Below are 22,458 nucleotides of genomic sequence, written 5' to 3'. Positions count from 1 at the left end.
AGGCACACAGCAGGAGCCAGCCAGCAGTGCTGGGCACTGCCCACAGACTGTCCCTGGCACGGCTGCCAACAACAGCCACCCCCACTGGGCTCTCCCAGACCAGCCTGTCCCAGCCTGGCAAACCCCTTGCCTGGCACAGCTTCATGCCAGGATTTGCTCCCAGCTTGCTCCAGATCAGCTCCCTGCCCAGAACCCACCGGGACCTTCTCTGACCACCCCACCACCTTGCCCTGGGGCTGGTCTCATGCCAGCACCACCCAACTCATGAGCAACACTGCCACCCAACTACAGCAGCATCTCCATGGAGTCAGAGTCCAAAGACTGCAGCCCAAGAGGAGAAGCCAGTTTTTTCCACCATTTTGCTATAAAACATCCTGCAAGTGCCTGAGCACTCTTGTAACTGCACTAACCAGGGGCAATAACCACCAGCAGGAGCTCCTGCCAGCTGGGGCTTGCCTGCTCCTTCATCAGAACCAGAGCTTTCCCAGCTCATGTGTCATTCCTCCCTCTGCAGAAAGCTCTGAGGTACCATCAAGTAGAGAAACCCCAGCTGAAGCTAACGGAGTCTGTGGAGGAATTTCCAAAGCCCTCGGGACAGCAATTAGGAAAAGTTTCCACTCAAATATAAAAGAGCAACTATGAAGACCATAGGGATCACCAGGTCAAACCTCCAGCTACCAGGACCTGCTCAGCCTGGACTTGATGGCCTTGAAGGTCCTTCCCAGTTCTGGGATTCTGTCCCTCCATGCACGGATGTGATGCTGCTGAGCTCACCCTTGGGGCAGGCAGGTCTACAAACACCTCTTCCCAGGTGTGGCATGACAGGAGCATTTCCTCAGCTTCTCCTCCCCTCACCTGGCACAGCCCAAGTTGGCCTGAGCTCTGCTGAGGGTGAGAGGCAGGTGATACCCACAGCCAGTGCCACACATGGGAAATGGGGACAAAAACAATCTTGTCTTGGTAAACTGCTTTTGAGTTCATTGGAAATGGCTCCTTCAGCCACCACCCCTGACTGGACTCATCCGGACAAGGAGGTGTCCCTAGAGAAAGGGACAGGGGGACACAGAGTGGCCAGAGTCCCTTTGCAAATGGGGACACCAGCAGCTGGCCCCTGAAAACCTCCTCAGGCATGCCCAGCCATGCTTTCCAGTGGCTAACCATTTGACCAAATCCACGTTGACTTCCAGCAGGAATGCATCATCCCTGCCAAATTTCAAGTCTCTTTTTCAAAGAGTGGAGACACCCGAAGCCCTCAAACAAAGAGACAGCAGGGAAAAAAAAAAAAAAAAAAGATAAATTGGCAAAGCTACCATTTTCCCCCAACCTTCTGCTGAAAATTGGGAAAAATAGAGGAAACAAAAAGGAGAAAGTTCAGCCTGAGGCAGAAAAACATGGAATAATCCAGCCCAAACAGTTAAAGCCTGGCAAAGGTAAGAGAAACAAACTTCCACTGGGAAGTTCTGTACAGCCCTTCCAAGGGTAAGCTGTGGTGCACTCCTCATCCCTCCAGGCAGCTCGCAGGGATGACTTCCCTGCAGCTCTAAAGAGCAAGGGTGGCAGGGGCCAACGGCTGCAGGTGGCCCTGGAGATGAGAGGTGGCAGGGGGCAAGAGAAGACAGCACCTCCAAGATCTCCCAAAGCCCCTGAGACATCCCTGCTCACACAGTTACACCAAGCAGGACCTTTGAGCCACACACAGCCAGCTTGGGCCCCTCCACAACCAAGAGGCAGGGAAACATCTCCAGAGCTGGTGGCCTCAACACATAGTGGGTGCTGCTGCCTCCTTCCTCTCCCTCTTCATCCCCTGGGCAGTGAGGTGAGGGGTGGGGATACCCTCATGCTCCTCAGACACCCAGCTCTCCCCACCATGCTCCTCACCCTGCTTTTCACATGAGCTGCAAGAGCTTTCTCAGGAGCAGGATGCTCACAGATCTGGAAAACCCCACTGTGCCCTGCCACATGCTGCCTTAGGATGCCACAGCTTGTCCTGTGTTCACACGGGTGGCTCACACTGCAATCACACCTTCCCATCACTGATCCAACAAGTCCTCAGCCCTGAGGGCCTCCCTGGCTCCACTACCCCAATTTTTCTGTGGTCAGAATGCAGACATGGGAGGTAGCAAGAGTAATCTCCAGGTAAAGTGTAGGATGTCACGAGGAGGGGGATTTAACTCTCTCACAGACCATCTGGGTGACCCTGAGAGGCCACTAAAGCCCTGGTGCTGTGATGGGGTGCCCACCATCCCCTGGGACCAAGGAGAGCAAAAGCTACAGCAGCACAGTCCCAGTGTAACATGGGAACAGCTCCATCTGTCTGCTGCTGATCCTGCCTGGGCACCAAGAATTACAGAATCCTGGAGTAGCCAGAGCTGGAAGGGACCCACAAAGGTCCCAAGTCCAATCCCTGGCCCTGCACAGACACCCCAACAATCCCACCCTGTGCACTCCTGAGATCATTGTCCAAAGGGTCCTGGAGCTCTGGCAGCCTCAGGGCTGTGCCCATTCCCTGGGGAGCCTGGGCAGTGCCAGCACCCTCGGGGGCAAAGAACCTTTTTGAGAGATCCAGCCTGACCCTGCCCTGGCACAGCTCCTGCTGTTCCATGGGCCTGTCCCTGGTCACAGAGAGCAGAGATTGAAGCTGCCCCTGTGCTTCAGAAGGATGAGGTGATGGTGCTGGTGCACGAGGAAGGCAGCCTTGGGTCCCTGTGCAGTGCAGGATCCTGATCCTGACCTCCCTGCATCATCAGGAAAGAAAATGGCCAAAGAGATTTCGAGTTCATGTGAAGTTCACCCGAGTTGAGCTGTGCTCCATAAGCAAAACTTTCCTGCCTGACACAGCCTTCCAGAGCTCATGACCGGGGCAGAGCAGGGCCAGGACTGCGCTGGGAGGATGGGATCGCTTGGCAGGATCCTTCTTCCACTTGCAAAGGAATCAGGCAGGATTCCACCGGGAGTTCCACCTCCTGGAGCTCCAGGAGTGTGCTCACTGCTGAGGTTCCTCAGACCCCAGCTGGACAGCAGCAGTGCACCACGCACAGACAGGGAGAGCAGGAGCACTGCCTAAATAACACAGCAGCTTACCTATGTCCAGAAGCAGCCTTCTTGCTGCCCAGGGTTTGGCCCAGTGCTTTGCAGGATTTCAGGGCACAGGAAACCCTGCCCAGGTCCCCTGTGGGCACAGCAGGACTTGGCTCTGGAGCCCAGCTTGGGCAGGGAGGATGGAGCAGGAGGATGTGGCACAGGCAGGGACAAGCACATGGCAGAACCTGACAGCAAATCCTTCGCCAGTCTCACTTGCCAAGGAGATCCGGGGCAGAGCGGCCCCACCCGGGGCCACAACCCAGCCCAGCCTCAGGAGGTGCCTCTGCCCTTGGGGCTGGCCCCTGGCATGGACAGCAGGGACTGATCCCCCAGGAGCCTCTGATGGATCACTCACTCCTTCAGGACTTGTATCCTCTGACACAGGCCAGGCCTGCAGACTCCAGCACACAGGAGGAGTGAGCACCCTACAACTCCAGGGCCTGGCACGCAGTGACATCTGCAAACCCAAAAGAATTTGGGTTAAGATTATACCTGCCTGGATCTCCCCAGATTACCTCTGCTCCTATCACTGCCTCTGACCACAGTCACTGCCTCCTCCTCCCCAGTGAAGATGCTCAGGAATCAGAACACTGGGGATGAAAAAAAGATACTTTTTTTAGAACGCGCTCCCTGGGCAAATGTTTCAGCCTCTCTGGACACTACTTCCAGTACAGAAACCTTGACCTTGGTGCTCTTAGCTACAGTGCCAGCACAAGCTGATGTACAAAGCCTACCAGGAAAACCTGACCTGCCAGCCTGGAGCTCAGAGCAAGCCCACAAGTCAGCCATGGGTCTGGGGCATGCCAGCCCGAGACTGCAGATGCCAGGAGTCCTAGAACAGCAGCAGCTCCTTCACCAGCAGCTCTCATAGAATCAGAGGTTCCTGGAATGGTTTGGGTTGGAAAGACCTGAAAGATCACCTTGTTCCAGTCCCTCTCTATGGGCAGGAATACCAAAGTGCCTGAAAAAGGAGGGCAACATTGCCATGCACCTTTTAAAGAGTGAGAAGCTGGGGGACAAGGAGGGCCAGCTCCTGTCCTCAGCTGCTCAGTGGGCCAGGAGAAGCCACAGGTACCACAGGCACCCCAGTCCTCTCTGCAGGGGGTGAAGCTCAGGAGTTCTGCTAAGTTCTGGGTTCTTAAACCTGGAGTCTGGGGGTAGAGAGGAGAGGCAAGACCAGGGGAGGAGGTGAGTAACCATGGTGCCAGGTGATCCTGCAGTCCCTGCTCTCTCAGGGGCCTCAACAACCCCACCCTGGGAAACCTGCAGGGTTTGTATGGAGACCACAGCTCAACAAGCCAGAGTCCCCCCCAAGGTGATGGTGGCTCCTTTTGGGGCGGTGGGCCTGAACCCATCCTGACACCACCAAGAAGAGATGTTCCTCACAGCTCTGCTCACCTCAGCAGCTGTTCTGCAGCCATGCTTAACAAACCCTATGTAATGTCATATGCTCATTTTTCAAAGCTCATAAAATCCATTTTTTTACTGCAAATCAAGAATGCAACACAAGAAAAATGTAGACTTGTTGGAGAGATTCCAGAGGAGGCCATGAAGATGCTTCAAGGGGTGAAGCCCCTCTGCCCTGGAGACAGACTGAGAAAGCTGGAGTGTTCAGCCTGGAGAAGACTCCTGGGAGACCTCAGAGCCCCTTCCAGTGCCTAAAGGGAGCCTGCAGAAAGGCTGCAGAGGCAATTTTTGGAAGGGCAAGCAGTGATAGGACAAGGGGGAATGGCTTTAGGCTGAAGGAGGGCAAATTTACATTGGGTATTGGAAAGAATTTCTTCCCTGCAATGGAGGTGAGGCCCTGGCACAGGGTGTCCAGAAAAGCTGTGGCTGCCCCTGGATCCCTGGAAGTGCCCAAGGTCAGGTTGGACAGGGCTTGGAGCAGCTTGGAATAGTGGAAGGTGTCCCTGCCCATGGCAGGGGGTTGGAATGAAGTGATCATGAAGGTCCCTTCCAACTCAAACCATTCCATGATTCTGTGCTTAAAAGCTAAGGAGAGCTCAGACCTCTCCAGGGCAGGGGTAGGCAAAACAAAGCCCACTCCATGATTCTGTGACTGTATGAAACCATTAGCAAGAACCCTGCCCTGACCACTGGCAAGAGATTTGTCTCCTGGTTACTGCCTGATGAGCCCTGGCAGGCCCTGTTGGGACACTTCTTGGATGGAAACCAGACTCTGAACAGACCTGGAGGGGGCTCTGGTGAACCTCTGCACTGTGGGCAGGGTGAAGAACACAGGCAAGTTCTCAGGGTGACACTGGCAGCTGCTGCCCAGCATCCAGTTCTACCTTGGACAAAGCCAGGCATGATCCTTACCTTTTCCTGGCCTGAAATCTATCAGATCTGCACTATCTGGCACTGCCTACATGGAAAATTCTTCTCCACACTGCCCAACAGTTCCTTGTGGCAGAAGATCATCCCTGTCTGACCTTCCCTGTTACCAGAAAAATAAAGGCAACAAAGGCAAAATGAGACAGGGAGAAGAATGTCCCTGGGGAGGAAACTGATGGGGTAGATGGATGAATAGTTAAATTTTCAGGAGAAAGGGAGGAAATGTGGAAGTCAGGAGTGGAAGGGAACATAACTTCCCTCTCTGACCTCCACCAGGCATAAGGCTCAGCAGATGTGGAGGCCACTTGGGCTCACAACTTCCCCAAAAAGCTTCCAGCTCACACAGGAAAGGTGGGTATGAGGGATGGGGAAGAGTTAATGTGCAGTAAGACTCCATCAAAGGTGGAAAGAGGCCCCAGCACATCCAAGGACATGGTCCTCCTTGTCCCAATGTCCTGGGCTGACTCCTCCCTCCCATTTGGCCTCCCCACAGAGCACTGCCCATCCTGCCAGCATCCAAGCCAGTAGATCCAATATCAACCTGGCACTGTGAGAAACTCTCCAGGAAGATAAACAGGAGGTGTCTGGAGCCCTGGCAGGCAGAATTGTCTCTGCCAGAGGAACCTATCTAAGAGCAGAAGAAACCTGCCCAACAGTGACTGCCACTGCTCAAGGGACAAGGAAGGTTTAAAAGTACTGGAATACCTTGGAAGTGCCAGCTGTGAGGACTATCTGGCTATGTCCATGCTTCTGTGTTTCCTGATCCAATCTCTCCAGAAGCATCAGCAGCAGGACCAGTGATCCCTTCTGCTCCCAGGGATGGAGGGAGCCTGGCATTCCAAAACTGGAGTGTGCTGCTGCTCTTGCTGGAGTTGCTCAAGACATGCAACTCCTCCACACTGCCCTTCCCCAAGTCCAAAGTGGCTCATGGAGAAGGAAGCTCATGGCTGGAGATCTGAACACCTCACCAGTAGTAGAAAACCAGGACTATTATGGATATTCCCATTAAAAGAAGCATACTGAGATACTTTTGTGTGCTGGATAAGGGGACTGGGAGAGCAACAACCTTCCAAATCCAGTGCACTGGCACCATTAGTAATGAATAAGGGGGAATGATTTCACACCAAAAGGTTTATGCTGGATATTGGGAAGGGATTGTTCCCTGTGAGGGTGGGCAGGCCTGGCACAGGGTGCCCAGAGCAGCTGGGGCTGCCCCTGGATCCCTGGCAGTGCCCAAGGCCAGGCTGGACAGGGCTTGGAGCAGCCTGGGACAGTGGGAGGTGTCCCTGCCATGGCAGGGGGTGGGATGGGATGAGCTTTAAGGTTCCTTCCAAACCAAACCATTCTGGGATTCCATGGGAATACCAGGTGGTGTGGAAAGGCTTGAGTAGCGCTGAGATTTAGATACCCATGAGGTTTCCCTTTCATACCAAGGATTGTGACATCTCTGCAATTTCCCCAGTATATCCATGGGGCTTGGGTTGCCTGCTGTGGAAATCCACTGGCACCTTCCAGGCAGAGGCATGCTCATGTAGAAGAACCAGTGGAGATCCTTCAGGATGAAAAGCATGCTCCACTCTTCAGCAGGGACCAAGGCACCCATCCTGCTTTGCAATCCTGGCCATGGGAAATTGCAGAGGGATGATGACAATAAAAGAAAACAAATCAGGCAATTGGGCTATTTGAGAGAAATTAAAGTGTGCTGTGGGTAATGGACTGAGAAATAATCTTATTGGAGGTATCAGCTACCAGCAGAGGGAAGTGGCCAGAGCACCAAATCAGCACAATATTTTATATTTGTCTTTTAAATGTTAATTGTTGCCTGTGCTCTCAGAGAGGAAGGGATGTGGCTGAGGGCTCTGGTCCCAGACAGGGAGAACCTGGACATCAGTCTTTCCTGAACATTTTCCTTCTGCTGCTTCCCCAGAGGACTCAATTTCTCCCACAGCAGTGACGTGAGAAACAAATGGAGAAGAGCGTGCTGGACCTGCTGGAGCCTGCAGCAGCACAGAGAGGCTCCAGGCCTTGCTCTGCTCCCAACCTCTCCAGCCTCATCATAATCACAAGCTGAGCTGCCTATCCTGACAAGAGGAGGAAAACTGGGCCCCAGAGGCTTGTGGCACCAGGAGGAGAGGCACAAGATCTCTCCTTTCCCACCTGCACCGTAGGTCAGGATGCTCCCAGCTCCCTGCTGGCAGCATGAGGCAGCAGGAGCAGAGCTGCAGGGACCTGGCTCCTCTGCCAAAGCTGCCTCGGGGCTAAGGAGTGGCTGCAGCACCATGCCAGTCCCACAGGGACCACCAGTTGCCCTCCAGCCTCTGCCTGCCTGCAGGCAACTCAGAAAATGAGGATAAAAAGTGATCTTTCTGAAGTAAATTATTCCTTTGCAATGCTCTCCTGAGGGTAATCTGACTTTCAGGGATGTTGGGAGGGCTCACTCCTCCCTCCCCCATCAGCATGTCCCTCACAGTCACTGTTAAATCATTGTCCCTGGGGAGGGGGATGTGATCCCCTGCTCCCCCGTGCATCCCGAGGCACTGGCCATGGCCATTCTCAGGCCGCCAGGGACACAACCAAGCTCTTGAACCACACTGTCCCACGTGCAGCTCAACACCAGGAACTCTGGGGCTCCCCAGCTGGCACCCACCCCACTGCCAGAGAGGTGAGGTGAGGATGGCACACCAGGACAGCCAGCAGAGCCCCTGCACCTCGAGTGTCTCTGCAGACAGAGCCCTCCTTGTTCGCTGGGGCTGCAGCTTCTCTTGACCACATCCATTGCCTCTAAAGCAACTTTGCAGGGTCCTGCTGATGGCAATGTCCATCTGTCCCTCTCCCACACAGGGGAAGCTGGGGCTGCACGGAGCCCCGAGTGAGGGACTCCGGCCCCCGGGAGCCCGGACACCCCGGCAGAGCCCGGCACGGTGTGGCAGTCCAGCTCCCACCCGGCTAATTCAATAAGTCACAGATACCATGACTTCATAAGGCACAGAGGCTCCACAGCTATTAGGGGAATTGGGAGCGGGGGGAGGAGGAGCTGAAATGGAGAAGGGATGGAGACGGGGAGGGTGGAGAGGGGGAAGCTAAGACAAGCAGCAGAACAAAACATCCCATAAATCATGAGGAGCTGCTGAAATACCAGAACAAATGACCCCATAGCTTGGCCATTGTTCCCGAGCGAGGGCTTAAAGCGCTCCCAGTTGAGACAAAGCGCCTCGCGTTTCGTTTCAGCACCGCCGGCCGCTCGGACCTGGGCTGGGGGCTGTGTGTCACCTCGGGGCTGTGTGTCACCTCACCCCTGGCTGGCACCCAGGGATGGGGGTGGTGATGCTCTCCAAGGTTGGCTCCCCACAGGAAGCGCTGCCAATGTGGTGCCCGCAGCTCAGCCTGCCCAAAGCATCTCCTTGCTCCCACAGCTCCCAGGCTCTCGCATTCCTTCCCTTCCACTGCTCAGGGCCTCATTTCCCTTGTTTTCCCTTACTCAGGCGAAGAGCTTCCTGGTCTGGGAAGAGAAAGAGCTCCAAGACTTTCCTGGAGTGAGACAGCTTGAGTAGGGCTGTGAAACCTGGAGGAGCTCTGAGCCCACCGTCTTCATGGTGCTGCTACTCTTTGCCTCCCAAAAAGTTGATGACAACTCACTTTGAGCTGGCTGACTTGGCAAAGGGACAAATGTCACACAGAGCCTCCTGGGGACAGCCTCAGATGACTGTGGACAGCTGTGGGAACAGCACTGGGCTCTCAGGGAGCTGTGCAATAGCAGCAGTCCCATGCACTGGATCAGGAACAGTGGGATGGATCAGTTGGCAGCTCAGCACTTCCTCCAAGCCCTGCAGCTCCACCAGAACCATGGCACGTGGTGCCAGGAGGAAAGGACCCCGTGGATAGGGACAGATCACCTGGCTGCTTGCCCACAGCAGCGACAGCACCAATGCTGGAGGCACTTCCACAGCAGGGATTCCATACCCAGCCATCCAGGGAGAACCTCCACACCAGTCGAAACCACTCAGAGGGGAAATATTAGACTTTAAATAACTTCCATGAAAACAGTTCCCTTAAAAAACTTTACAACCAAACCCAAAACACAAGGCTGAGTGCAGCAGCAGTCATGTGCCACTTCCACCAACCAGATGGTGCCAGCGAGGTTCCCATGTCTGGTAGCTCCAGCTCACTTGGCACCTTCCACCCGGGCCTGTGTGGTCTGCTGGGTGGCTGCTGGGCAGGCAGCTCCCTGAGCATCCCAGCTTTTGGCAGCGAGGAGCCAAAGGTCAGGCAGGAGCATGAGCTGCAGGCAGCGCTGAGCCCAGGCTGAGCCTGTCACAGGAACTGAGATGCTGCTGCCAGCACAGCTCAGCCACGGGGTGGGCAGCCAAGGAGCAGAACGAGATAAGGGCACGGGGGGGGAGGCAGGAATGCTGCATTTTTCCTGGCACCATGGGAATAGGCTATTCCAACCACAGATCACAGGGAGCCTGTCTGACAGGGAAAACGCCAGGAGCCTGGAGAGAAAAAGCAGTGAGTAAGCAATGAAGAAAACAGAGGGAAATCAGCGTGAACAAGTGGTGAGTATGGGGGGAAAGCAAACCCAGGAACAAAGAGAAGGAAAACCAGAGCTAGAGCTAAAAAGGAAGGGACAAAATAATTTCAGAAGGACAAACCTGCAGGGCTGAAAGTCCCAATGAGCAATGGAGCTGAGAGGATGCAAGAGGGAACAGAGGATCCCAGCTCTGCTCACACAAGAGCAAACCAGGGATCGCAGCCCTTCCATTGGACTAAGCCTCACTTAAGAGGGAAGATAAATGTGGGGCATTTCTCAGGTAACAGGCACTGGAGAAGGCCTCTGCTCGCTCTAAGTGGGGAGAACAGGGATTGCTGGAGTTTTGACACTGCTGTAGGACATTGTGAGGACTCCATGGGAATCACCAGCTTTCATCTTTGCCCCTCCAGCAGAATGTGGTGGGCTTCAAGTCAAGAGTGCTTTAGGAGTTAGATTAGGACCAGAGATCACAGAAAGCAGAGCTTTAATAAACAAAATCCCAAATACTTCCTTGCCTAAGTTACTTTTGCCTCATTTGGAGCATAAGCTGCCTTGGTGACCCAGTGCACACCATCCAGCAAAGAGGAGAAGGGAATCAGCAAACCTGGGCAAAACCAGACACGTGCAGCCCCCAGGTTTCTCCCAAAGACTGGGAAAGCTCCTCTCCAGCACCTCTGAGCAGCAGGACACCAGCACAGGGAGCCATGGGCTGAGGTGATCCAGCACATTCACAGGCCCAAACACTGGGGACTTTGTGGCTCTGGCTTTAAAAAAAATACCCTAAAAAGGGCCTAATAATGAAGTATTTATTTCAGCAAACAACATATGAATGAAAGAAGTGTTTTCTCAATACTTCACTTTTTCTCTGCCTTCTCTCCCTTCCCCCCAGCAATTTTGTTTTTAATAAGTGGAACTAACAGGGCTTCGCTCGCTGCTGGCCGGGCTGGGAGCAGGCCCTGGTGCAGCACAGGAACACGAGGGCCTGGTGCAGCACAGGAACACGTGCCATGGAATAGAGCTGCCTTGTGCTGGGGCAGCACGGCCACCAGCTGTCCCCTGAGCCAGGGACATGGGCTCTGATGGACACACACACTGTGGGACCTGCCTTGGGAGCATCCCTGGGCTGGGCAGCAGCACAGGACATCCAGTGCCTCGCTTGTTGTGGCAGCAAGGAACTGCTCCTCCTGGCACTGGGGAAGGGCCAAGGGGAGGTGAAGGCATCTGTGTCCTGTCCTACCTGGCTGTGCTCAGAGCAGGAACACAGTGTGAGGCTCCATGCAGCTCCTTCACTTCTACCTCAGCTCCATCCACCCCTGCTTGAGCATCTGAATAACTGGGAACACTGGAAAACTGGCTCAGCTTGCTCAGTGTGGGGATGGGTTGCACTAACAACGCTTTGGTGGGAATTTCAAGCAGAAAACTCTAATCCCTGTCCCAGACTAACGCCCAGCTTTTCAAAGCAAAGAGCACAGATGATGTCATGCTTTTCTACCTCCTCCTTGGCAACAGGCAACAGCAGGTTGAGAAGCTGTCCTTTGCCTTCAAGCCTTGAGGTAAGGATGGGCAGGATTCTCAGAAGCTGCTGATTTGGGAAAACGTGGTCCATTGCTCTTCCATGCCACTCCTACCCATGTGGGATGAGCTGAACACATCACACACAGGGTGGGTGTTCACCTCTGTGCAGAGGCAGGTGAAAGGATGCAGTGGGAACCCTGGGTTGTAAATACAGACAGATTTGATGGGGGTAGGTATTTGCTCTGAAAGACAAGTTAGGCATCTGTAGATTTGCCAGGATATGAGCCAAGTTTCCCAGCCAGAGCACTGAAGAGCAGCCTCACCTGCAGCCCAGGATGGTTTGGAGTGACTAACTGAGGGTGCTGACCCTGCTGTCATGAGCAGAGATCCCTGGTGCTGTACAGGAAACACAGAGAAAAGCTGTTTCAGACCAAGGAAAAGGCCAGGAGATCCCTTAGAAGATCACAGCTGCAGAGAAGGCTGGGAAAATCTCTGAATGCCTCTCTGAGGCCCTGTGCCTGTGAGATGGATGGGAGCAGGCAGTGGGCAGGGTCCTCAGCCCACTGCCACCCCTCATCACTGTGCCCCTCTGGGGTGACCCCTCCTCTGTGCCCTGCCAGCCCCTGAGCTCCAGCAGCCTGAGCCACCCCATCCTGGCTGCCCTGGTGGTGTCTGATCCAGCCCAAGGTATCTCCAAGCCATGGATAAAACCCCAGTACAGGGTGGGAGTCCTGCCTGGCTGTGCCTGTGTCCCTGCAGGATGGGGACATCAGGGCTGTGTCCCTCAGCTCAGAGCCCCAAGCTGCAGCAGGAGGGCCCACAGCAAATCCAAGGCAAAGGCAGCCCCTCCTCAGTCAGAGCTCCTTTCCAGGCTGCTCCACAGAATCCTCCAAAGGAGCATCGTCTGCCACTGCTGCGAGTCCTCACTGTACGAGGTGCTGTGCCAAATGCAAGACAGATGGTTTCCCCCAGGAAAACGCTATGGAGTCGGGGAAATGTACCACAAATATCCCCCAACAGGGCTAAACTGGGACCTGGGGGCTTCAAAGACACATTTAGAGAGGAAAGAGATTTGCTGGCTTCTCATGCTCCTTTGTTATGAATAAAGACAAACTCTGATTATTTTTAATGAGCTCTCTCTTGTTTCCCTATTTGCTTCATTACAAATTCACATATTTGTCTCTTTGGGAGATTGAGAGTAATTGCAGACCAGGTTTCCTCATGACATCCTCTTAGCAAAGGGAAGAAAGTTGTGTAAGTGGAGAGGAAAGCAGTCTGTCCCCAAATATCCTGAATTCTTTGGTTCATTAATATCTGATGAGCTTTGATGCTCAAGGAACCTCAGATAAAGGAAGCCTTTGAGGAGGGTTCCACAGCCTCACACTGAAGTGTTAGAACACACAATAAATGCCAGAAAGATCTCCAAAAAAAGCAGGGAAATTGAAAACCAAATTCGACATTCTTGCAATTTCTAAGCACTTTTTTCTTTTTCTTTTTTTTTTTTTTTAAGTTTTTCCCTCCTTTATCCATCTAAGGAAGCAGAAAGCAATGCAATTTCCAGCTCTTTTAAATATCCTTAGCAGGTCACCTCTAACGTTGGGATGGCTGGCTGTGATCTGCTTCCAAGGCTTGCATCAGAGCTCAGAGCCCCAGGATGAATGGGGACTGCTCGAGGGGGGACAGCTCCGAGACCTGGGCTCACCCAGGGCCCCAGGCAGTGCAGCAGCGGGAGGGAGGGAGCCCTGCACCCTGGGACAGCCCAGGACCCTCCCACTGCTCCGGGCATGGGGACAGAGGGCAGCCCCCAAAGGGTCCCTGCGGGTCCCAGAGCTCCCCCAGCACTGAGGCTGCCCCGCTGTGCTGGGAGCTCCAGCTGAGCCAGGAGAGGAGCACGGGGAGCCCAGGATGCTGCTCCAGCAGCTCCAGCCCCTGTGTGTCCTTGTTCCTGCCCCTGGGGAAGGGAAGGGAAGGGAAGGGAAGGGAAGGGAAGGGAAGGGAAGGGAAGGGAAGGGAAGGGAAGGGAAGGGAAGGGAAGGGAAGGGAAGGGAAGGGAAGGGAAGGGAAGGGAAGGGAAGGGAAGGGAAGGGAAGGGAAGGGAAGGGAAGGGGGCAGTGGTGGGTGTTGCCAGAGGCTGCGTGCTGTGTGCCCCAGCTCAGCAGACACTCCCTCTACCCACATGAGCCCTGACAGACCCTCAGCTGGGGGTTGGTTCTCGTTTGACACCTTGGGGGAGCCTCTGCAGCAGGTGCAGGGGTCTGGGGGATCGTTGTCCGTGGGACATCGCTTTGACCATGGCAGCAGTGGGAAAAGGGGACAGGAGGGCGACTGGAGAGGCAGAAGCTTTGTCCCCAGTCCTGTCCTGCAGCTCTTACCATTCAATGCTCAGAGACCTGGGCCGGAAGGCAGACAGCTCGGCCGAGCCATACTCAGCTTTCCTTCTCTTCTCCTGCTTCTGCTTCACCGACAAGCGGTGGGCAAACCTAGCGAGGCTGCTCTCCGACCTGGGGAGGGGAGAGGAAAGGCGTTAATGGCCCTGCAGCCCTGGCCCAGGGCACACCCGGGGCACAGCCACAGGTGCTCAGTGCTGGAAGGAGGGGGCTCCCAGGGTGGGCAGTGGCACCAGCCCTGGGGGTGGAAGTGGAGGAGCAGCAGCACGTTTGTATTGCTCAGCAGGCCAGGACCAGCACAGGTCGGCGTTAGCCAAACTGGAGCTGCAGCCTGGCAGGCTGAGAGAGCCAGGTCCTGCTCCCTGTGCAGCAAAATCACTTCCCCAGGCTGTGCATTCCTCCCCAAACTCCAACAGGTGACAGGCAGCACTGGAGAAACAGCCAGGGACACGTCAGTGGAGAGAACCAAAGCAGACTGAATCAAAGGCCACACACTTTAGAGAAACCCTGGAGAAACCCTGGAGCCCCTGTGGCCTCCCAAGCACCAGAACAGCTTCTCTGAGGAGGGCTGACATGGAAATCAGCCCACATCAGAGAGGTTTTGGAGACAGAAACAGAAATGTGTGGGAGCAAATGGATTCAACTGAAGGACCTGTCTGTGCTGACAAAGCCCCTTCCCAGCAGGTGGGCGTCACTGCCAGCCCCTGGCACCTGGGAAAGGCACATCCACAGGCTCTGGGACCTGCTGCACATTCCAGCCCATCCCAGCCCTGTGCAGGGAGAGCTGCTGGCCCAGGGCACACCTGCCCTGTGTCCAAGCCCATGGCACACGGGCTCACAGGCTGAGACAGGCTGGGGAGGCACCTGCCCCACAGAGACCCTCAGCCCTCTGCCTCCCTCTGGCACACAGAGCCCCCAGAGCCCCCTCGTGCCAAGGGTGGCACCCCCAGAGCCCCCCGTGCTGAGCCTGTCCCTGCTGCCAGCACAGGAGCAAGGCAGGACAAGCCTGGGGAGCTGGGACACCCAGACATGGGCACATCACCAGGCACGGGGGCTGAGTGCCAGCCCCTGCCACACACACTGTCACAGCCACTGCCTCCTGTCCTTCCGTGTGCCAGCACAACCTGCTCCCAGTGCTCAGCCAGCCTGGGCTGGGCACGGAAGGGGACAGGAGGCATTTGACAGAGGTCCCAGGGGATGAAGGACAGAGCTGGGGAGCTTTGAACCTGCACACATTGCTAAAGCCAATCCTCTCCTCTCCTCTCCTCTCCTCTCCTCTCCTCTCCTCTCCTCTCCTCTCCTCTCCTCTCCTCCCCTCCTCTAAGCACACAAAATACCTCCAAAGAAAGAGAAAAAGAGAAGCTGTTTCTCAGAACTGAGAGCTCCCTGCCTTTCCTCACAGTAATTAGGCCAGTCCAGCTAACAGTTTTTTCCCTGATACATTTTAAACACAGACATCTTCAATTCATTAACTGGTTATTGATTTATTTTTCAGCTTATGAATTGCTGTTGCTGGGGATGGTGTGGAGACAGCTTTCTGGAGAGGGCTCTTGTCTCTCCAGTCCCTGCCAGCAAAGAGCTGTTCAGACCTTCCAGGGCAATTCTTTACATTCTTGAGAAAAAATCCTACTTTGATGTAAATGATGAGGTTTGCCTTAAAAGAAACCCAACAAGAAACCCAAACCCTAACTTCCCCCACTCACAGCCTGAGAAAGAGGCAATGAAGAGGAGTGATCCTGGTGCCCACAGAGCAGAGCCTGGCACCAGCACCATCCCCACCACCTCACTCTCCTTTCATCTGGTGTCAGAGCTCAGCTGGAATGGAGAAGATCCCATTTAGGGAGGGGTGAGAAGTGGGCATTGACAGCCAAGGCTCTGCAGCAGCCCCAGGCATGGTGTGGACACCAGGATGAGCAAGGCTGGCCCATGGGAACAGGTGCTGCTGGCTCCCTCCAGCACCTCCTCAGTGGCATTTGGCTGTTCCTCACCCTTCCCACCTGCCCACGAGGAGCTCCTGCCACCCTGCAGGGATGATGAGGGCTCCAGCCCCAGCTGAAAGAATGCTGGGGGTGTTTATCTCCTGACATCTGGGGACTGCCTGCAGAATCCTGCCCTGTCTGCTGTGCTGACCCCACCTCCACCACACTCCCTGCACCATGACAGCCATCCCTCCCAACCTGCAGGGATGAGGGGCTGCAAAAGCCTTGGTGCCCTGCACAGATGCAGGAAGGCAGGAGCCCCTGCCAGAAGTGCCTCTGTGGTGCCGGTACATGGCCCTTGCAATGACCACCACGGGGACAATCCCACACCCAGGAGCTTTACCTGGATGTATCCACCTGCCCAAGCATGGCAGGAGCAGCCACTTCATCCTTCAGATTGGATAAAACCAACAGCATCTGTCAAGAAGAGCTGCTGGGTGAAAACAGGGCAATGTGCCCCATGTCATCAGGGTTATGGATGAAGGAGAGTTACCTGGGGGCAAGGTGGGCTGGTGGGGCTGGAGAAGCCACCTGGGTGCTCAGGAACATGTGGCCTTGCTGTGAGTCCCCAGTCATGGCATCAAGGGGAAGGCACAGGGACACAGGGGATGGATGCTCTCCAGCCTAGGGCAGGTGTTGCCCAGATCTGCCTGAGGCAGGACAGACAAGCCAGTCCATGTATGAGTCAGAAGCTGACCAAGAACCTTGGGGTGCTGATTTCACCCCCAGACCTGCTGGCCACCACCTCCAGCTGCTACAGGCCAGGTAAAGGAATGGCTGTGACAGCTCTGACAGCCCAACACCACCCCCCTGAGAGCTGTCAGCAACTCATCCAGCCATGAACCAGCCTCCCTCACCTCCGCCAGACCCCAAAGCTTCAGCAGAAGCATCACTAATTAGAAGCCAGGAGCACATTACAGATCATCTGGCGATTTATACAGAGCTGCTTTACATAAACCGTGCTGCAGAAGGGGAATGAATCATACCTGCTCTGCCAGGGCCCTGCTGGTGGGTCAGCTCCCAGCTCCTGTGCTGAGCTGCCCCGGTCCCCTGGGCTCAGAGTGCTCCCAGGATGGTGTGCCCAGGGCTGGGATGCTCCCACAGCTCTGGGTACTGTGCAGGGGCAGTGGGGGTGAGCCCCCAGCACAGGGAGGGGGATGCTGTGGAGACCACAGTGTTACTTCCCAAGTGCTTTCCAAACATCAATAGATGTCCCTGTCCCTTAAGAAGGATCAGCATTAGGGATGTTAAGGCAGAAGCAGGGAAACTGAGGCACGGAGAGGGCAAGAGGTGAGACAGACTCCCTGTGGCTCTCAGCATCCTTCTCCTTGTGCTTATCTGACAGGCAAGATCTGGGTGCCTTCCCCCATCAGGACCACACGCTCAGCCCCACAAGTGCTGGTCTGGCAAACAGGCAGCCCCAGGTGCCACTGTCATCCTGAGCCAGCTTCATGCCAGCCACAGCCGATGGGGACAAGGCCAGCCCTGCCACTGCACGGCACTGCTCCAGGTCCATCCAGGCTCACCTGCCCAGCCCTCCCTCAGAGGCAGCATCTCTGCAGCAGCTCAGCACTGGAGCAGCAGGGCTGGTACTCAGGGCTGGCACACTGGACACAGCTGGCACCTGCCAAGGCAGTCCCCACACACCAAGGGGACACGTGGGAAAAGCCATCAATCGGAATGTCAACCGCAGCACCGGGAAGAATTGTCTCCTGACAACCAGAGAAGGTTGTTCAGCTACTGTGCTGTATCATAAATCACACCTCTGTGACTTTGCCATCTGTCAGCCAGATTACACGTGTTCAAAGTCCCATGTCAGCATTTAAGTCAAAACACGGCATCTTTTTCCAGAAATAATTATCAGTGCTGAAGGCTCTTGCAGCAATATCCATCCTCAGCCCTTCTCTCCAAAGCTCTGGACAGAGGAGAGCTGGTGTTCCCAGAAGGGCAGGACAGCCACTGTGGCACAGCCTGGTGTGACATGTGCCCCCTAAGCCCACTGCTTCAGGCACAGGGAGGAGCAGGGTCTGGCATGGCAAACTCCCTCCTGGCAGCAGCCATGGCACCCAGCACCCTGAACAGAGCAGGCAGGGACAGGCAGAGGCAGAGGCTGCTGCTAAAGGGAGACAGGGACAGTGCTGTCCCCAGCCTGCTGTGTGCTGAGAACCTGGGAGTGTCCAACCAGGATGAGCAGAGTACCCAGAGCAGCACCTGGACGCCAGCCTGGCCAAGGGGGAAGGGTCCAGCTAAGCACAGGGCACAGCTCCAGCTGCCCCGTGCGCTGTGTGACACAGCCCGTACCCATCCCTTCACCCCACAGGTTTTCTGGGAGTCCAACCCCACAGGAGTGACTGCCAAAGCCCCCAGCCTGCCGAGGCAGTGGGGAAGGCAGGCAGGGCACAGACATGGAGGGCTGGCAGCCTGTCCCCATCCTGCCTGTGGCTCCAGCAGCTTGCTGAGCTGGCCCCGGCCACGGCACCCAGCACACAAATCCCTCAGCTGCCCTGGGATGAGGACAAGGGGCTGAAGCGCCGTCCTCCGCCCCCTCGCTAGCCAGGCAGGCGGATGAGCAGTGACATTTCTCAAAGCTCACTACAGAAATACACAGGCACTGGATCCATCCTCCAGCTTCACCCGCCACACACAGGCGTGGATCCGGCTGGGGGTTCGCAGTCACCACCGCATTCCCCACACCACAACTGGGAAGTGATGACAAGCACAATCCTGATCCCTGGGCTCTGCATCCCTCCCTCCCCTGTGGAGATCCGCTAAAGCCTTTTGGCAGTTTGCAGCCACCGGGATGAGCGTGTACCCGCAGGAGCCCGGGTGCCTCAGCAGGCACCCTGCAGCACTCTGCCACGGCCGGAGGGCACGGACACCAGGGGCCATGCAGGGACACCAGGGACCATGCAGGCACAACTGCACCGAGCCACAGGTGAGGGATGGCTGAGGTCACAAGAGAGCTGGCCCTGGCACCGGCACAGGATGACCAGCACCAGCAACACCTGTGCCCCACCAACACACCCAGCCAAAGCCCTCACCACCACACACGTAGCAGCCATCCATCCCACAAGATAGCACATCCAGGCAGGAAAACCTCCCACTTGTTGCACACTCCTTAGCCTGAGACTCAGGAGCCAGCACGTGCCTGTGGCTCTGAACTAACCCAGATGTGGGCAGGCAGCTCCCAGCCTCTTCCACCAGCACAGGCAACAGTCCCAGGACGAGCCATGGGCTGCCGGCAGCCCAGGCAAACAAGCAGCATTTCAGCTGGTCCTCCCTCCTTGGGGAGCAGCCCCTGCACAAACAGCTTTGAGCCAGGCTCGCCCCCAGCGGCATCCTGGCTGCAGCCGGGCTGGGGAAGGCAGCTGTGCCCGGGGCGAGCAGTGCTGGGAGCACAGAGCCCTGCACTCCCTGCGCTGCGGGGCTTGGCTGCTGTCAGCAGCTTATTTGCACAGGTACAGTCAGGATAAAGTAAAAGGAAAATAACCAAAGCTGGAAAGGTTCTTCCCAAGCAGGGAGCAGTCTTTTGGGAGAGAGAGGGTTTGGCAGCCCTCACGGCCACGAGCACGCAGTCAGAGCTGGCTGCGCACAGCGCTCCGGCGAGCCCCGCTCCCGGTGGCACGCTTCCCACTGACCACGGTCCCGGGCACGAGAGTGTCTCCAAAGCAGCAGCCAGGGCCAGGAGCCAGTGAGCCATGCCCAGCTGTGCCCTGTAGGGACAGGGACAGCGACAGATGCCCGCGAGCCGCGCAAGCGATGCTCACTCACCTGCACAGCCTCTGCTCCCTTTGCTGTTGGTTCTTGGCTCACCCACTGCCAGAGCAGCAGCTCATCCCAGGGTGTCTCTTCGGGAGAGTCCCTGTCCCCTCTGTGCACACTCCCATCCTGAGCGGTGTCCCTGCTCCCATCTGCGTTGCCTGACCTCCTCAGCTGCCACCTCCGCTTCCCTCACCCATCACCTCAGGTTTCTCATTTGCTCTGTGCTTGGCTCTTTTTTTCTTTTATTTTTTTTTTCCTCCCAATCTTGTTTCTATAGAAACGAGATTAGCAGAGGGGGAAATAAAACAGCCCCATGTGACTCAGATTCCGACACTGAAGAATCTCCTGGTTGTGCTTGCCGTGGCTTTACATAACCAGGAGCCTGTGCAGGCTCAGATGGGGGTACCGGGCTGGGACAAGGGACACAGGGCCCAGCCAAGGAGAACCAGGCTCAGGTGAGTGGGATCAGGTTCAGGTGAGGAGTACCAGGCTCACTTGTGGAGGAACTACCAGGCAGAAGGCAGCGATGCCTCACCTCCACTTGCTTTGGGTTTGCTGTGACACCCCTGGTGCAATGACATGTCACCAAACCCTGCATGGCCCTGCCTCACTACCTGTTCCCATTGAGAAGGGCAGAAAGCAGAAGCAGGAATGGTGAAAACTACTCTGAGTCTCACCAAAACCCCAGGTTTTGGTCCCCAGGTGAGCTTTGGAGGAGGAAGCCCCAAGACCCCCTATGCTGCCAGGCTGTTCTGCCCCTGCCCTCAGCAGGAGGGAAAGTGCTTTGGGCCACTGGTCTCCAACCTTCAGGGACTCATGGGTGACCATGCAGGCAGTCTGGTGAGCTGCAGACAGCCACATATTCCACTCTGCTGACATTCCTCTCCTCAATCTCCAAAATCTGTGAGCAGTGCCCATGACTGGGGCACACAAACCATGGACTGAGCTCTTCCATCACTGTTTCGGGGACTGACACAGGACGCTGCCCACAGGGACTTCCCAAGCCCAAACTTTAGCTCCAGGTGAGCTGGGAAATGCTGAGGATCCTGCCTGAGGATCCCCATGTGTTTCCTTAGCTTGGGGACAGATGATGATTGCACATGACCAGTGCTGCCTGCCAGGGTCACCCACCCAGAGCTTCTGCTGATGAACTCCTTTGTCTGTATGACACACTGCACTTCTGCTGCACCTCTGGAGGCTCAATCCCCACTCAGCCCCCACTCCTCAGATACTGCCCAGGACTGAAAAAGAGGCAGCATGCCCTTTTACTTGGGTACTTTTTATAGCGATAGGACAAGGAGAAACAATTTTAAAGTAAAAGAGGGGAGGTTTAGATTAGATGTTTGGAAGAAATTATTTGCTTATAGTGTGGTGAGACCCTGACACAGGGTGCCCAGAGAAGCTGTGGCTGCCCCTGGATCCCTGGAAGTCTCCAAAGCCAGGTTGGACAGGGCTTGGAGCAATCTGGGATAGTGGGAGGTGTCCCTGCCCACAGTAGAGGAGTGGAACAAGATTATCATGAAGGCCCCTTCCAACCCAAACCATTCCATGATTTCTAGGATTCTATGAAATGGGAGTCTAAGATGATGTCCTGCCAGAACACAGCAGTGAGGTGCCTTCCCCATGGAACAGCATGGAGCTCAGCTGGGCTAGCAAAACCTCTCTGGAGGTTTGGCTCCTACCCAAAGGATGGAGCATTGGCTTATCCAGTTCCTCCAAGCCCCTGGTTTTCCTCTGGGATTTCAGTGTCCCAATTCTCAGGCTGACTCAGCCATGATTAGCTGCTGAGTTCTGCTGCTGTGACAGCCCCAGGCCTGCCTGCAGGATATGACATTAGGAAACCTCTCCCCCCCTAGGGCACACTGGTGTTCAAGGGGTCTCAGTTCCCTCCCTGACAAGCTCAGGACAGATCAGACAGAATGTCAGAGCAACTGTGGGCAGCCATACTGAGAGCAAGTGATGAATTCGGGCATATCCACTCAACCAAACTTCTCCATGAGTTGTCCCAGAGGGCTGGGGATGTGATGAGCAGGTTGGGTGGTGCTGCAGAGAAGGAGGCAAAGGCTCATGCAGTGCTGAGGGGATGAGCTCTGTGAGGGCCTGGCTCACCCACCTGCTGAGGACACAGCTGCACACCCAAAGCACCCTGTCTGGTGGGACAGAGCTGGGGATGCCTGTTCTGACCCAGCAAGGAGGGTGCTCAAGGGCAGCACAGCTGGGCAGCAGCCCAAGGCTTCCCAAGGCCAGGGAGAGGGACCCCAGGGATGCTGCAGATGGGGAAACAGCGACAGGACTTGCATGAGAGGGTAAGGAAAGAATGTAGAAGGCTCATCAAAAGGGAACCAGGAGAGATGTCTGACAGCCCTGGGATATGAGGCTGCAGCTCTAGACAAGTTGATCCTGAGACCCCTGAACCATTCCTCCCCCTACCACAGCTCACCTCAACATGAGCCATTGTTCTGATTACCCTAAAACAATAAAGAAAAGATGGGTCAGAGTGCAACCCCCTGAAAACCACAGCCCAGAGCAGTCCCTTTCATTGGCCCAACACAGCCGTGGTCACCAGGGAGTTGGGGAAGGGATTTTATAACAACAAAAGTCTCAGTGGTCACTGACATTTGCCAGATATTGGGGGTCATAATCAGTGCTTAAAGCCTGTCAGTGAGCACTGCTGTGCCAAGACTGACTCTTCACAAGCCAAGCAGATGCAGGCAACAGGACTGATGCTGGGCTGGATTCCCTAGAAAGGACCAAGCTGGGCTCTGCAGGTCCTGGCTCTGCAGCCAGAAGCTGGGCAGAGCAGATGGCATCCTCTATTTAAAGTATGATAACAGGGTCACAGAAATGTCTGCCAGCAAAAGGACTTGGA

At 55.6% G+C, this 22,458-nt stretch overlaps 1 protein-coding gene across 6 annotated transcripts in view; it reads right to left on the bottom strand.

Moving 5' to 3' along the window:
- LOC118692565 (ankyrin repeat and fibronectin type-III domain-containing protein 1-like) overlaps nucleotides 1–22,458 on the bottom strand; it is a 189,211-nt gene that overhangs the window by 27,021 nt on the left and 139,732 nt on the right. For 2 of the 6 annotated variants that reach the window (XM_036392470.1, XM_036392475.2), the window contains one exon: nucleotides 13,834–13,962. The exons of 2 other annotated variants lie outside the window; for them this stretch is intronic. In XM_036392470.1, the coding sequence (XP_036248363.1) occupies nucleotides 13,834–13,962 (129 nt within the window). Of the gene's footprint in view, nucleotides 1–13,833; nucleotides 13,963–19,598; nucleotides 19,867–22,458 lie in introns of those variants that run through there. 2 more of the 6 variants (XM_036392473.1, XM_054516549.1) reach the window with 2 other exon arrangements.

This window comes from Molothrus ater, chromosome 16 (genome assembly GCF_012460135.2).
Source record: "Molothrus ater isolate BHLD 08-10-18 breed brown headed cowbird chromosome 16, BPBGC_Mater_1.1, whole genome shotgun sequence".
NCBI classification, from domain to species: domain Eukaryota; kingdom Metazoa; phylum Chordata; class Aves; order Passeriformes; family Icteridae; genus Molothrus; species Molothrus ater.
The sequence above is the reverse complement of the archived record's forward strand: the minus strand, read 5'-3'. Positions and strand labels throughout refer to the sequence as shown.